This window comes from Melitaea cinxia, chromosome 7, assembly GCF_905220565.1.
Source record: "Melitaea cinxia chromosome 7, ilMelCinx1.1, whole genome shotgun sequence".
In the NCBI taxonomy this organism is placed as follows: Eukaryota; Metazoa; Arthropoda; class Insecta; order Lepidoptera; family Nymphalidae; genus Melitaea; species Melitaea cinxia.
In genome coordinates this window covers 15180327-15197360 of record NC_059400.1, presented here as the reverse complement: position 1 = coordinate 15197360, position 17034 = coordinate 15180327, and the positions used below count along the sequence as shown (strand labels likewise).

General features: G+C 35.1%; 1 protein-coding gene, 1 long non-coding RNA gene and 1 pseudogene across 2 annotated transcripts; 2 read left to right on the top strand and 1 right to left on the bottom strand.

The window, feature by feature from the left end:
* Nucleotides 1–1176: 1176 nt before the first annotated feature.
* Nucleotides 1177–11384, bottom strand: LOC123655416 (sphingosine-1-phosphate lyase). The gene is made up of 10 exons (XM_045591232.1): nucleotides 11249–11384; nucleotides 8948–9163; nucleotides 8134–8342; nucleotides 6606–6839; nucleotides 6045–6254; nucleotides 4988–5108; nucleotides 4133–4250; nucleotides 3072–3218; nucleotides 2147–2267; nucleotides 1177–1589 (listed from the first exon to the last, which is right to left on the bottom strand). The coding sequence occupies exons 1-10, from the start codon at nucleotides 11382–11384 to the stop codon at nucleotides 1470–1472; spliced, it is 1632 nt and encodes a 543-aa protein (XP_045447188.1). The 3' UTR covers nucleotides 1177–1469.
* Nucleotides 5540–13186, top strand: LOC123655417. Its single transcript, XR_006743396.1, has 3 exons — nucleotides 5540–5550; nucleotides 12416–12421; nucleotides 13110–13186. It is a non-coding gene; the product is annotated as an uncharacterized LOC123655417 (long non-coding RNA).
* A 24-nt stretch (nucleotides 13187–13210) lies between these two features.
* Nucleotides 13211–14302, top strand: LOC123654899 (annotated as a pseudogene).
* Nucleotides 14303–17034: the final 2732 nt, after the last annotated feature.

The following is a 17034-nucleotide window of genomic DNA, read 5'->3' as shown; positions in this document are numbered from 1 at the left end:
TAATATTTTAAATGTTTCTAATCACATTAGACGTGAGAAAAGCTTATTTTCTATATTACAAATATTAATAATGCTAATAGAAACTATCACAATGAGACTAAATTGGTTTTGTGTTATAATATTTTTAAAAACCATTAACATTATTGCACAATATAACTTACATCTCGTATATTCTTTAAAAAATTTCGACTTTATACATAGTTACTGGAATGTTTTACAAGCCCCCAAATTAAAAGGTTTTTGAAACCATATATTGACAGCTGAGAGGTAGAATTTAGATGTAAACTCTTTTTAACACACCGCGTGTTTACGCGGTCGTCTGTTCCTGAGATAGGCAACTTGTAACCTTTTTTAGGTAACAGTCAAACTGCTTCAGATATATTTAAATAGGGGTTGAGATTAACTCTATAATAACAGTCTATCGCTGGTAAAATCAGAGATACTTTGCTGAAGGCCAGCGGTCGTTAACAATATCAAATATTAATTAAAAATATTTATAACCATTTCATCACATGACAAGTTGCCTGATGACCTTCGAATGTGGTAGATCAGTTCTTACAGAATGAAAACATAAGAAATTTGGGCAAACGTTTTGAAAAATTTAAGGATTATTTAAATTTCGAGTGTTTGACAGACTGCAAGACAGAACAACGTTAGTTAGTTCAGACATTACTAAAAAAAACTTTGGTATTATTAGGTCTGGTTTAGCTACCAGTACATCCAAATTACCTACAAAGCTAATATTTTCAAATAAACACGACTATTGATAATTACAAAAACAGTAACTTAAAATTACTATGACACAACCAGACAATATCGAATTTTAAATAAAAAATCTTAAATAAAAGTAAAGTTTTTATAACGGCCCCGAAAACCAAATTATTATTTCAATAAATATTTTTTTACATATGGCAACTCTATAAAATATATTTTTTATTTATATAGCTATCCTATTTTAAACTTTATTGCATAGTGTAAATTAGGCGATTTATATGTATAGAGTGGACATAAGTTAGGCATTAAATACATCATATTATAATTAAGTTCACTTGTAAACCTGCCTTGTGTCTAAACTATTAGTTCTATTTAACAGATATTTTTGTACATGTCTCTGAAAAATTCCTTTACGATTAATACCAATAATTAATCTTTGGAAAATAAAAATAATAGAACTTGTAAAATAATATAGTGACGGACTGATTTAATAACTCCTACGAAAAAGAAACATAAATATTAGCAAGTAATAGTTAATAACCTTACATCCAATTAAAAAAAATTAGTAAATATAATCCATTAAGAGGCAAAAAAAGAATATAATTTGTTTCGACTGTTATTTCATTTTTGCAAATTAAACATACGAAAGTTAATTCGTGTAATTAGAAAAAGAATAACTAGGTGTTTCTACACTGGAATTAAATTTACCACGCGAGCGAATCCGCGGGCAAAAGCCTTGTATAGTATCAAATATATTATTCCTCAACATTATCTTCAGGCTTCGGTAAATAGTACATGGAATCGATAAAATACTTCGTGATGTCTGACACTAGGCTCCTGTCGGGGATGCCTTGAGCGACTCCGTATATGGCCATCTGAAAAATAATTTATAATTTATAGGTACTTCTTATCGAAACTGGACTGAAACAATGTTTAGAACAGTGGAGAGAACGTGGGAAATCGTGTGAAACAAGTTATGAGTGACGTTTTACCACACAACGTCGCCTGCGAGAGAGTCCAAGCTGTCACACTTTTTATTAATTTATTTCTATTGTGTGTGCGTGTGCGTGTGCGTGAGTGCGTGCGTGCGTCCGTGTACCCAACGAAAAATAATATTAAACCGTATACTCTTGCGGATAAAGCTCATCTTTCCTTAAACGGCTAGCCTTCCTTAAGAAAGTCGCTCGTAGCAGATAGCACATCTACTGCGAAGTTCTTTGCTACGCGTTTCCGTGTGTATATGCGATTTCAAAGAATAGTAAACCGTATGGTCGTGTCGATAAGGCTCATCTTTCCTTCAACGGCTAGCCTTCTTTAAGAAAGTGCTCGTAGCAGATAGCACATCTACTCCGCAGTTCTTTGCTACGCGCTTACGTGTGTATATGCGATATCAAAGAATATTAAGCCGTATGCCCGTGTCGATAAGGCTCACCTTGCCCTCCACGGGCTCGCCGCCCTCCCGGAGGCAGTCGGCGGTCGCGGCGCGCACGTCCTCTACGAACCGCTCCGCTACGCCGGGCAGCGTGTGCGCGTGCGTCACTGCTATGTGGATGCTGGCGACAAATGTTACGTTTGAACTCATTTTATACATACAAATAGAGTTTTTGTCGGAAATAAAAAATATTTTTTTTATTAGGTGCTGTGTGGCTACGGCACCAAAGAATACAGCCACCCCCTCTCTTCCCGTGGGTGTCGTAAGAGGCGACTAGGACGTTCCACTACCACCTTGGAACTTAAGAAGCCGACGGATGGCGGGATAACCATCTAACCGCTGGCTTTGAAACACACAGGCCGAAGACGGGCAGCAGCGTCTTAGATGCGACAAAGCCAGCCCTGCGGTCACCAACCCGCCTGCCCAGCGTGGTGACTATGGGCAACACACATGAGTTCACGCATTTTTGGCGCGAACTTGTGAAGGCCTATGTCCAGCAGTGGACTGCAATAGGCTGGAATGATATTAGGTAAATAAGCCGACGAGCAACTGCTTGGTAATTCTTGGTTATGTTTTTATTATAACCTAGTTTATATTTAGTCATGTATTAATATAGTGTATAGTGTATACTTAATCTACTTTTATGATTAATCATCAATAATACAACTAATAGCTACTATTTCACACAGATTTTTTTGGCATATACAATCATCTGTTTTGACGTTTGACAGAGAAAGTGTTTCTATGTGACATTGGCGAAATCATCTGTGCTCATTTGGCACTATTGAAACCCCTTTTAATTTTAAGAAGAAGGAGAAGTGAAAGTGACACGAGCATAGCCATTAAACGTTAGTTCAAAAGATAATAGCGAAAACCACGCTGGCATCACGTAATTTTAAGGTATTAAAAAGTGAATATGTCTCACCCGGACGGGAACTGCAGAGCGTTCAAGCTCCAGCCTTTTTTGTGTAGCTTGTCTGCCAGTTTGAATACGTCGAATTTTTTGGATCCCATGGCGATCACTGTGGTTGCCGGCTTGCCGAATATAAACAGACCGTCGATTTTACGCAACCTGAAAGAAAAAGCAATAAATAAATATGTATTTATATAATGATACTGATGTATTAAATATTCTCGTCTGTTTCAACGGTAGGCTACTTGATGTTTCAGATACAGACAAATTATAACAGATAGACTGATTAACATTCTGGGTGTTGTATATGATGTATATAACACCCAGGCTTGAAAATAGACGTACAAGCATACTAGAAATGTAGTCCAAATCAAATCGCCGTTTAGGAGAAGTTAGGTGACAAACACATGTACCAAAGAATTATATTTGTCGTATACAGTCATTGATACTAAACGAAAACGGAAGTTTGACGCGACTTCCTAAGGTTAGCGGCACTGTCACACAATCCGGTCAAGATGACAGGCCGTCAACGCGACGGAAAATTAAGTAGAATTTTGTGAAAATTATTAAAATTAAGATTTACGACGGAATTGTGAAATTGATGACGTAGTTTCTTTGCTCGATTATCCCACTATTCGCCGACATGATATTTGATGATAATTAGAATAACGCTGTCTTTGACAAATATTTTCTGATTATTTATTTATTTTACTTTATTTCTTACATCTAATATTACAGGCATAACCCAATTCATTAGACATAGTAAAGAAGACAAAAAGCAAAAGGAAAAAAAAATAAACTACAATTAAGAAAGAATTAGCTGACTTGCGCATAACACATTAATAAATATAAAAAACATTAAATTCATTTCTCATAACATATTATATACAAAGTAACTTTTGCGAATTCACTCCACGAACAAGAAAAAAGGTCTAGTGTATCAGCCACCAAGTTCAGCGTTCTGACTGAACGAGCAAGGGGGCCGTTGCGCACTAGCTCGGTTCTGCCGTATTATAATTCGTGTATATAGATAATTGTAATACTAATGATTACACGTATATGTAACAACTCACTCGGCCTCTATGCGCCTGGCGGTGTCCAGTATCTCCCTGGTCATGCGCACGTAGCGCGCGCGCCCCACGAACAGCATGGTGGCCCAGCACGCCGCGATGAGGCCGCCCGCGCGGCTGCCTGGACACACATTATATGTTTTTAATTTACATTTAAACACACAACACGTACGCCCGTACGCACGTTTACGCACACACACACGCACACACGTAACGCCCGCACACACGCATACGCACGCACACACGTAACGCCCGCACACACACATACGCACGCACGCACGTACGCCCGCACACACGCATTCGTACGCACACACGTACGCCCGCACGCATACATCACATATCACAGACTCGCAAGTGCAAATAACTTACCGAATATTTACGGTACCCGTATCTTACCACACTACAACACTCCGCTGTTTACCAACTTAAAAAAGGACCAAGTTGTCAATTCGATAATTTTTTATGTGTGTTACCTCAGAACTTTTTACTAGTTGTACAGATTTTGATGATTCTTTTTCTAATCGTAAGCTGGCGCTTGTCGTATGCTCCCATTTGAATTTGATCGAGATCTGAGTGACAAGTGCTTTTTGAGTAATCTCAATGTAACGTAGGTGGACGAAAAATTAGTCAAGTAATGCTTATTCACTTGAACATTATTTCGTCAAATAATACAACGTAGGTAACGTTGTATTATTTGTCGATGTTATTTCAGTCGGTTATTTTTTTCGTTTGCAACCAAAGTTATACTACATATGGTAAGGTATAATAGTGTTTAAGGTATTAGTGAATAAGGTAAATAAGGTAAATAAGTAAGGTGCACTGTACTGTACCATAATACATTGTCAACACATCACTCACCGTTAACGGTGGGCGAGCCGTACACGCCGCCCGGCCAGTCCGTAGTGACGGTGTACTGGTGGTGACGCAGCGCGGCCTTCCGGTATACCACCACAGATGTACCCTTCGGCGCGTAGCCGTACTGCGAAACGTACATTCATACATAAAAGGGCAATAATATTCGCATAATGTGTAATAACAATAGTCATACGTTAGTAGAATTAATTTTATCTTTAGTATAGTTAGTTTTTATTTTCTCAGGTAACTTTTAATTTTGTTTTGCGTAACAATTGTACATACAGGGTGGGGATGACAATACAACGATAAATTTGACATCGTATATATAATGACATTCCAAGCCCACATACAAAAAATCAATAAAATACATCCAGTAGTTTAGTCACAAAATATGATTTTTCATTTTTTTTAAATTTCTACGTGATGTAGAATATTAATAAACTGTCACCCGCAGGTTAACGACCCTTTGAACGCGATCGGTACAAACAATCGATTCGTCACTTCATAATATTACGCGTAATTAAAAACGTGCAAAATTGTTACCTATTTTAGTAGGTCAGTGATAGGTTAAGACAAATTAAAAACATTTGTTAAATAGTTTCAATTCAGTATGATTCTAATAATTTTCTTTATATATTTAGTGTTTTTTAAAAATTTATTGTTTCTTTTAATGCTTAAATTTTAAATTCTGAAAATGTAAATTGTGAATCTAACATAATTTTTTCAAATAGGTAATATCACGGGAGATACACATGGCATATCAAATTTACAATCTTATGCGTGAGAGAGTGCGTGTGGGAGTGCGTGTGCGCATACGTGTGGGAGTGGGAGTGTGTGTGCGCGTGCGAGTGCATGTGGGTGTGCATGTGCGTGTGCATGTGCGTGTGCGTGTGCGTGTGCGTGTGCATGTGCGTGTGCATGTGCGTGTGCATGTGCGTGTGCATGTGCGTGTGCATGTGCGTGTGCATGTGCGTGTGAATGTGCGTGTGCGTTGTGTGTGAGTTCAGTGTGTGTGCGCGTGCGCGTGCGTGTGCCAGTGCATGTGAGAGTGCGTGTGTACCTTGTGCGTGTCGGCGGACATGCTGGCCACGCCGGGCAGGCGGAAGTCGAAGGGCGGCAGCGGGTGGCCGGCCTGCGGCATGAAGGCGGCCACGAACCCGCCCAGGCACGCGTCCACGTGCAGCGGCACCCCGTACTGCACGGCGATGTCGGACAGCGCCTCGATGTCGTCCATCGTGCCGTACGGGAAGTTGGGAGCCGAGCCCACTATCTAGAAGGTATTACATCATTTCGTTTCAGCCTGTAATATCCCACTACTGGGCATTTCTTTCCTCATGTAGGAGAATGATCAGAGCTTAATCCACCACGCTGCTCCAATGCGGGTTGGCACATCATTTAAGTTCAACTTATTCAAATAATAAAATATATATATATATATATATAAAGTCATAAACCAACAAACCATGAGCATAAAAAGTTTCAACGCAATCACTAATCCTTCCTCCACAAATGAGCTGTCCAACATTAAAATATATATTTTTAAATTGAATCAGGCGTGTTCAACCAGAAATATTTAGCCTTATAAAATTAATATAGATTCAATTCTTAATACTCAACTCACCATACAAGTTCTCCGACCAATAGCGCGTCGCACAGCATTCAAATCAACAGTGTAAGTATCACTTGAAACCGGCACAGTCACCACCCCGATACCCAAATATTGGGCAGCCTTATCGAAAGCCGTGTGGGCTGTTGTTGGCAACACCATTTGAGGGTTGCTAATTCCTTTACTGTACGCCAGATCTCTGAACGCCTTGCACGCCATTATAATTGATTCCGTGCCACCTGTTGTTACCTGAAAATATGTACAAATTATTATAACTTTGTATATTAATTAAAATTATGTATTAATTGCAAGTTTGTTAGACAAAATTTTTAATTGAAGGTTAGATTATATAAAGTTATATTTCAGTTTATATTTATATAATTAATTTTTTAAACAAAAACTCATTACACAATTCACTGATTTTATAATACATAATCATTCATTCACTAAAAAGTTTGTTGAGAGTATTGTTGTGGATATTTCTTTTTGGAAATTTTGATATAAAAATATTAAACTTATAGTCGTATAAATATATATTTTTTAAATATATAAATTTAGTATTTTTTTTTTATTTTTAATTAATATTATCTTAGAATGGTTATCAAATAATAATAACTGTTTTATATGTATAGCCTGTGAATTGTGGACGAAATAAGGAAAAATTTCAAAATAAATCTTTGAATAATTACCAAACTGAATAAAAAATTTAAATCACTAATTAATAAAGCTAAACATAAACCACTTCATAAATAACATTGTATTATTCGTTACTTTAAGCTTGTTTTACAAGATACAAAGAAAAAACGCAGTTATAAAACAAAAGAGCTACAAGGTAAATCTGCTGGTAAATTATTTTTATGAGTAATTTCCTCGAACGTTCAACAGTTTTGTCTTAATTGTAAACTATATACTTCCTTGAATTAAAAACAATTTATAAAATATATCAATGTTTTGACCTTACATTGTAAACATTTTAGCTTTGTACCTATTTATTTATTTCATACCTCATTGCAAATTTAGAAGTAAATTAAAGACATGGTACGGGTCATACTGATTCAAACATCAGAAAACACACCATTTGCAATATTGCTGAAATATCGTGAGCTAATAATTACCTATTACAAACTTCATAAACATCCAGTTTCGATTATAAATCGCAAGGTTAGACCGTGATATTTTTAAAAATAACAAATATTCTTTATTGCAAACTGAAAACAAGTACAGACTAGAAACTTTTACAAGAAAAATGTACAACAGGCGGCTATATTGCTGAAGTAGCAAAAAAACGTTACATTCCTATAACCTATAGGAACAATAAAATTAAACTGTGTTTGTTCTTAAACAAAAAAAAAATACTGACTCCAATTTACATCAACAAGTATAGTACAATAGTACACATAATGAGTGATAAATCAAAAAATACTTGTCAGTTCGCACTCAAATTTAAATAGGACAACATGACTAATACCAGCTTTCGATTAAAAAAAAAGAAATCATTAAAATCGGTACACCCAGTAAAAAGTAAGCAATGAAATTTCCATACTGTGCCACAACACTCGTCGTCCCCGTGGAACAAGTTGATAGTCATCCGTACTACTTCGGCCTCCATCTTGTTGATGCCAGGGAACACATCCGAATGTAATGGATTCGTGTATGCAGTCAAGGCGTAGGCGTCGCACGCTACTTTGCTTATATCTTCGCTCAAGTGGTACACCGCCCCAGACACATTGCCACCCTTCCAATCGTAAGAACCTGAAATTAAAACATATAACTCTAAATTTGGGCTATTTAAACTTTCTCTAAAATTAGTAACATGTATGTTTATGCAAAACATAATTTATGCAAAATATAATTTACTGAGGTAGGGCACAGAAGGAAACGTCTGCTCAAAATCTGAAGCAGACCAGCTGGGGAAGTACCTCGACCTTACAAAAGATCACAGCTAGTGGTGAGTAGGTAGAAAGCTCTTGGGGTAAGGTAGGCAACGTGCTTGCGAGGCTTCTGTAGTACACTGTCTTGTTTGTCACACTATTCGTATAAAAAAGAATAATGATAATATCAATTGAAAACACGGATATTAAATTACAAGGAAAAGTAATTTGACTATTTAAACACGTGATTTGTTACCTACCGAAAGTGGGGGGAATTATCATCACTGTTGCACATTGATCATAAGGCACTACATAAGGGCAGTGTTTTTGGCTGTGATTTTGTGTAAGCTTGGGATACTTTCGCAGTCGGACTGATCTAAATTTGGAACCTTTGCTCCTGTGCCCTATCCCTATAAATGGGTAGCTGAACTTCGTTGTATTATTTTCAATATATAAAATTATATTTTTAGTATAGAAATAAGGTACCTAGTGCCACAAGTTTCTTGACCTCTTCAGCAACCTCCTTCGCTGTAAACCCGTTCTCTGGCAGTTCTCTGTACAACGTCATACCGGCCAGACGTTTCGCCACGTCTTTTTTGAAACCACGCTTGATTTCTGTCATACGTTCCTCTATCTTGCGACGAACGAATGGCACTTGACGAAGCCATCTGAAGAACTCTCTCCTTAGTCTTACAGTGACGCCTAGAATAAAATATCATCATATAATCTTCAAAATTTTGAAATATTTGAATAATAAATTGAATAAATTAACGTCTTTAATACGTAATTAAACATAAATGAATGACAACAAACAAACAAATGAATAACATGTTGAAGCTGGTTAAGAGTTTGTGGTGGGTTCGATGCTGTTGGACGTTCCGACGGACGAAGTTCGGACGGTTCGGACGGTCAGAAGAAGAAGAAGAAGAAGAAGAAGAAGAAGAAGAAGAAGAAGAAGAAGAAGAAGAAGAACAAGAAGAAGAAGAATGTATTTTGATGTATTATTATTATGAATGAATCTGGTTAATGTTTCTTTTTAGTTAAATTTAGTAGTTGTTTAGTTTGGAAAAATAATTTATTGTAGAACCACCCTCTTTTTCTTTTGTTTTGTAGCTGTTAACTACATTTCACCTTTTCTTTAGATATAATAAATAATTAGTAAATCTGTGTTATGTATTTTTATTATAATGCATCATTCATTTCATTCATATTCCGCTCCAGGGTTTACAAGACCTCATGTCCCTGTGATACTAAATCTGAAATTGATAATATGTATGTCTCATAGCTAGTCCGGTCAAATTTTAATGATCCAACGGGAAGCGCTACAACGCCTAACCGAGTGACGTTACAGACTGAAGGGTCGATAGCTCGAAGGGAGGTTCCTGGATTTGCCAGGTTTGGGGATTCCTATCACGGTCGCCTCTTCCCACTGATCGGGGAACGAGCAACCGGCCAGAAGGGCGTTATAGATCATGACTAGCAGCATGATAAGCTGCTGAGGAAGACATTTAAGCGTCTTGTTGGTGATACGGTCGGGAACCGGGGCTTTTTTCGCGTGGAGTTCCTTAATGATCGATTCTACTTCTTCCGCCGTCGTCGATGGAAGCGTTTCGTTGGATGGCGGTGAAGCCGCCCTGCGTTCCACGGATCCGTCCACCATCGAGAGGTGTCTGGGATCGCACGGCTCAGTGCTCGGAGAGCATTGGCTCTCCAGACTACTCGCAAGGCACTCGGCCTTGTCCAGGTCGTCGAGGACTGCCGGGAGATTCGGCCTAATGAGGTGCGGAGGCTACGGTGACGCTTCGGAGTCTCTTCGCCCACGACCAGTAAGCGGTGTGCGACAGGGTGAGCTCTCCTAAGCGTCTGCTGTAGTAGTCATCCCTGAGGCCGGCGAAGCAAGTTTTCACCTCCCTCTGTAGGGCACGGAGTTTCCTCCGATTGTCGTCAATCGCGTTAATAACCTTAGCTTTTTGGAGAATATAAACTTTTTTGATGTAGCCTAATGACGTTTGACATAGAATTGACAGAAAATTGGTTATAACACTTTTTTTTAATATTTTTTATTTCTTCTACCAATTCGAAATTCAATATTCATAGTTAAGACTCGACAACGTCTATCAGGTCAGCTAGTTTATTTTATACTAGCTGTGCCCGCGACTTCGTTTGCGTGGAATTTAACAAAACTTTTGGTTACATATTCAATACTTGCTTATGAAAAATATTTGTATTGGCCATATAAAAGATTATCACGGTCTGGGTGTTTGTGCTTGTTTATAGTGTGCGTTTTTGGACCCCGACACAGGAGTAAATCTTACTGGTCCACATTGAGCTTAAAATGTTTACTTATTTATGTGTACTTAATTAAATATTTTAATAATTCTTTTATTCAAATTTTTAAATATCTTAAACATAAGCTATAAAACTTAAGACAGGTAGGGGTTAAGATTAGCTCAAGTAGAACCTATATCCAGGATAACATGCAATAAAATAAAAAAACACAATCATAAATATTTACAGTCTAATAGCTAATTTGGTGAACTTGGTGTCACCATATCTTGTTTTTCGAGAATAAATATATTTTTTAATATCCTTTAATACAAACTTTATTGTGACAATCAGAAACACAAAAAAAGAATGATCTAATTTGGTGTATATTCATTTGAAAGTTATGTGCAAACACACATTTCGGCATATGCAATCATTAGTCACGTGAGGGGACCGAGCCTAAAAACAAGTTGCCGACACAAAAGCTATAAAAATGAGGAAAACCATAAAATGTTTACTTACTGTCTTTAGCGTTATAGAGACTGTGAGCCCAAACTATAGCGAGCACTGAAGAGGCAGTCATGGTCACTATCTGCCATGGTTCCTTCCCTTCGAAGAACCGGTTCACGGCTTTTAAAGGCTGCGGGCGCTCACTCATCTCTACAGACAAACATTTACACAAATTTATAAAACATTTAAATATAAGGTATTCAGATAAAAACTGACGCTAACAACTTTGAAAAGTATATTCTGATTTTACATTTTATAACAAATAGGAAATCGTTTTAAGTTATTACTATTCACCATTATGTCCTTTGTGTGGTGAATAAAAATTATTTTAATCACACACTGTTTTTAATGTAACTTTTTTTTTTAACACACGACAATCGGTGGAATAAAAAAGGAAATTAATATCAACTTACCTAAGCCTTTGAATTATTTTTTATACAAAAATGTGGCGATTATGATATGGATATTATGATTTTTTTTAACAAAGTTACCAATTTTTCAACATAACTATTATCAGAATAATCCCTAAGATAACAATAGTTGGAGATACACAAAATCAGGCACAATTACGTAACTACAATGTAGTAATTAGCGAATAACAATAGTTGTTAATTGATATACAGAAAACTAGAACGGATAAAAGGAAAAACAGCTGTATGCGATACAACTGGACCTTGAACCTTTGAAACACCTGTCAAATTAAATAAAACACAAAGTCACAAATGTCAAACAGACCGCGTTCCATTAAGCGTCCGCAACGCCCCCGGTGCCCATTCTGGGTGCGCTCTACCTACGGCCCACAACGCCATCGATCAAGACCGCTGAAATTGCCGTTTCACAAGCGTAAAAAACGCTGCGGGCGTTTTGGGCGAATTTTATAAGTGGAACGCATATTTGGGCGCTGTCAAGAGCCAGGTGTCAGCTGTGTACTCACAATATGGTGGCATGGTGAAAACATACAGCTGTGGGTTTTGTGAGTGAATATTTCGCATAGATTAGAGTAAAATTTAATTCAACATGGGTTTGCGAGAATTTATCATTGCGTTTTTACAGAATCGAATGATATATGACATTTACAATTTGACATTGACAGTTGTATTAAATTCCCGCCATGTTTATGAAGATCATTGCGATGTAAGTATCTATTTAACTATACCTACGTATTATTTAGTTGTTGAGAAAAAAGTTGCTACCTGCTATTAAACTTAGTGTAATTAAGTATTCTCTTATTATAAGCCTTCTGTATTAATAAAAACGTAACTACTTACTTTTTTTGAGTTTTGTGGATAAACCTACGTACTTATCTACTTGCCCGTTCCGATTTCTACACGATATTCCAAAGTCAAAACAATGACACAGAGACGTACTCGGATAAAAAAGCAAAAAGCACAGGATATTTTTTTATTACTGACACAACTTCGGAGCATTTATTAACCTGCCCCAGCTATTTCATATAGTTAGATGCAAATAAACGAATAATAGTTTTTTATATTTCAGTTGGAAGAAGACATGGAAAATTTCATAAAGTTTACGTTGGTTGGAGGAAAGCTTAAGCTGAAGAAATGAGTTTTGCTTCTCTACTTCGTACTGATCCTCATTTCAGCGGTCGTTGTTGCGTTGGCGTTGTGCGCCTTTGGTGGAATGGTGGAACGCGCTCATAGCCTTCGGGTTCGGACTATTGCCATTTAATAAATTTTCACGATGATCTTTTTTATTAATCTTTGTGTGTATTAAGAATTTTATTTTAAGTTAAATAGCAGTAAAAAAAATCACAAAAGCATTACAAAAATATTTTTAACACACCCTAAAATATTGAAATAATGTAATAATTAATATTGTGTTTAGTCTGTTGAGTGTTGAATTTAGTTCGCAGTTGATTCTCTTTTTTGGCGGGAAGAGAAACGCGCCTTTTTTAAAATCGTCCTATAATTAAAATTAATTTTAATAGTATTTAATATTAAAAAATAAATAAAAATGCAAGGAGAAAGCGATGGATATGAGGAGGAGCGATCAGTGAAGTCAATATCAGGAAAAAAAAGAAGAATTACAACTCCAACAATAGATAAGTATAAGACATACACTAAAAATGGATATACAAGACAATATCCAGACAACAGCTCAAATGGCGACTTTGTGGTTTATTTAGAACATTTAGATAGAGAAATAAAACTTGGCAATATGAATCCTTTAAACCTCTCCAAATATTTCAAAAATATCAAGGGGGTTCATGAGAGAGCAAGGATTAATTCAAATAAAATTAAAATATCTTTCAAACAGGCAGCTTTAGCGAACGATTTTTTGAAATCCCGATGCTTATTAGAGCATAATTTAAGAGCATACATACCTGCATCCTCTGTGGAAAGGGTAGGGGTTATTAGATATATTCCGAAAGAAATAGGAAACAAGGAATTATTTGAAAAAATTTGCTGTGATAGAGACGTTGTTGGAATACGTAGATTCATGAAACGCGAAAAAGGTAATTTAATCCCATTATCAACCATATCAATAACATTTTCAGGTACTTCTCTACCTGAATATATTTTATTAGACGGATGGAGATATAAAGTACATACTTATATCCCTCCGTTATTACAATGTTTTAAATGCTTAAAGTTCAATCACTCAGCTAAAATATGTCGTAGTGAACAAGTTTGTTCTAAATGCTCTGAAAATCATTCATATAAAGATTGTAGTTCTGAAACGTTATAGTGTACTAATTGCTCTGGAAATCATCTAGCTATTTCAAAAGATTGTCCAATAAAAGCAGCTAGAATATTAAAACATAGGCAATCTTATGCAATGGCTACTATAAATAAAGATTTTGTAAACTTTCCAGCTCTTCCTAAGAGTAGCATACAGAAATACACAGGAAAAGTTGACGGTAATAAAAATATAGAATTACCTCATGTACCAACAAAAACAGATAACTTTAATATCTCAGATATTGTAAATAATACAAAAGTCATGAACTCGATAATAAAAACATTAGTAGCATTAGGAAATTCGGAATCAATTAAGACCACATCTCATATTAAGGAAATTTTTATTAAAAACTTATCTGAATAATGGATAGTTTAAAACTAGTACAACATAATATACAAAGTATTAATAATAAAAAACCTTTGTTACAAACACTTTTATTTGATAATGAAATAGATATATGTTTATTAAATGAAACATGGTTAAAAAGTTCCCATTCACACTTTTACATGCCTGGATATGATTTTATTTTTAAAAATGCTGAAAATGAACATGGCGGTGTAGCCTTTTTAATTAAAAGTTCTATAAAATATGTCCAACTTTCAACTCCAAATTTCCAAGATGTTCAAACGATTGCCATTTCTGTTGATACAAAAGTCGGTCCTCTAACTATTCTATGTGTATATTGTCCACCTAAAAATAAAATTAATATTTCTAAATTAAAAAATATTATAACCAGTCTCCCTAAACCATACATAATATCAGGTGATTTCAATGCGCATCATGTAGCATTTGGATGCACTTTAACTAAAACTAGAGGTAAAAATCTATATGATTTAATAGATGATCTAAATTTGTGTATTCTTAATACTGGTAGTGCCACTACTGTACGTAGGCCAAATGACAACATATCTGCCATTGATGTTACTTTAGTTAGTCCAGAGTTAGCACCCATATGCGACTGGTATGTGGGTGAGGATCCATTAGGTAGCTATCATTACCCTACATTTACTAATATAATTGCATCTCCAAATACTTATGACTTTAATAAAAATGTAAATAAATATATGTATAATAAGGCTAATTGGGAAAAATACTATTTTCTTTCAGAAAGTCATTTCATTAATTTTAAGATAACCAATGAAGATCCTGTAGGATCTTACAACAAATTTTGTAATATCCTAAATAATTTAAAAGAGGAATGTGTTCCCAAATTGAAATATTACACAAAAAAGAGAGATAATAAAGCCCCTTCCCCTTGGTGGAACGACATTTGTGCAAAGGCTGTAAATGATTGTAAATCAGCTTTATGTAATTACCGACGGAATTTAAATATGGAAAATTATCTCAACTATAAAAAAATGGAAGCTACGAAAAAGAGGATTATTAAAGAAGAAAAAAGGAAAAGTTGGAAAAATTTATGCACTTCATTTAATAGATACACTCCCATTAGCAATATATGGAATTTTATAAAAAGATTTAATCGCATAAAAATAGGTTCTAACAGTAGAAATGATAGTTTTATACCAGACTTTTTTGATAAATATACAAAGACTGGAGTTGAAAATGATACTTGTTTAGATAATTTATTTGATAAAACAAAAGAAGATAAAAATAATGAATTTCTTCTAAAACAATTTAGTTGGGATGAATTTAATAGTGCTTTACTGTCAAGGAAAGATTCGACACCTGGTTTGGATGATTTTCCATATTTAATGATTAAAAAGTTACATAAAGTAGCACAATTAGTTCTTCTAAATATATACAATCTTTTATGGTCTTTTCAAATTGTTCCTGAATCGTGGAAAACACAATGTATTCTTCCAATTTTAAAAAATAACAAACCAATTCAAGATCATAACTCTTATCGTCCTATCTCTCTCACTTCTTGCGTAGGGAAAATATTTGAACACATGATTAAAGTAAGGTTGGATTATTTTGTAGAAACAAATTCTTTATTACCTGATTATCAACTAGGTTTCAGAAAAGGTAAAAGTGCAGTTGAAGGCTTCGTTTCATTCATTGCTGACATCAAAAATTCTATCTTTGCTCACTCTAATGCAATCTGTGTATTTCTGGATGTTGAAGGTGCATATGATAATGTGAACCTGTTTCAATTGGTCAAAGTTTTGAGTGAATTAAAAATACCTGGTAAGTTATTAAGATGGATATTCAACTTCTTTTATAATCGTACAGTATATGTTAAATTTAATAATATTATACATGGGCCTAAATATGCACATAAAGGATTAATGCAAGGTGCTATCTTATCACCAATTTTATACAATCTATACACCTCTCAGATTCAAAATAATGTAAGAGAAAATAATGTAAATATCCTACAATATGCAGATGATTTGGTCATGTATTCTATTAATCAAAATATAAATATAGCTAAATGTAGTATAAACCAAGGTCTTAGTCAATTGCAAACTTTTTACCATAATAAACTTAAATTAAATATTAATTCTACCAAAAGTTCAGTTATGTTATTCGGAAAATCAAATTGTAATGTTCAAGTTACATATAACAATGAAAACATCCCTATTGTAAAGGAACAAAAATTCCTTGGTGTAATTATAGATAGTAAACTTAAGTTTAATAGCCATATTGATTGTATATGTAAAAGAGCTTATAAAAGAATCAATATATTAAGATATTTATCAGGAGTTTTTTGGGGTGCTGATGCAAAGATTCTAAGTATTTTATATAAAAGCATAGTAAGAAGCCACTTTGACTATAGTTGTATTGCCTATATAAATGCTAGACCATCTCTACTAAAGAAACTAGATATTATTCAAAATAATGCATTAAGAATAATTACGGGAGCTATGAAATCTACACCAATTAACTCAATGGAAATTGAAACAGGTATCCCTCCTCTAATATTAAGACGCTTGATGTTAGCCCAGAAATTTTGTCTAAAAATGCTTGCAATAAACTCTTCTTTACCTGTTAAGAAGTTAACGTTAGTAGAAGAATTATCAAGTGGTATAGTGTCTTCTACAAATATTATTAACGCTCAATCAATAAATTCTGCTATGCTTCCGCAAATGTCAGTTATTTTACATCTTACGATAAATATCTCAAAATCTGTC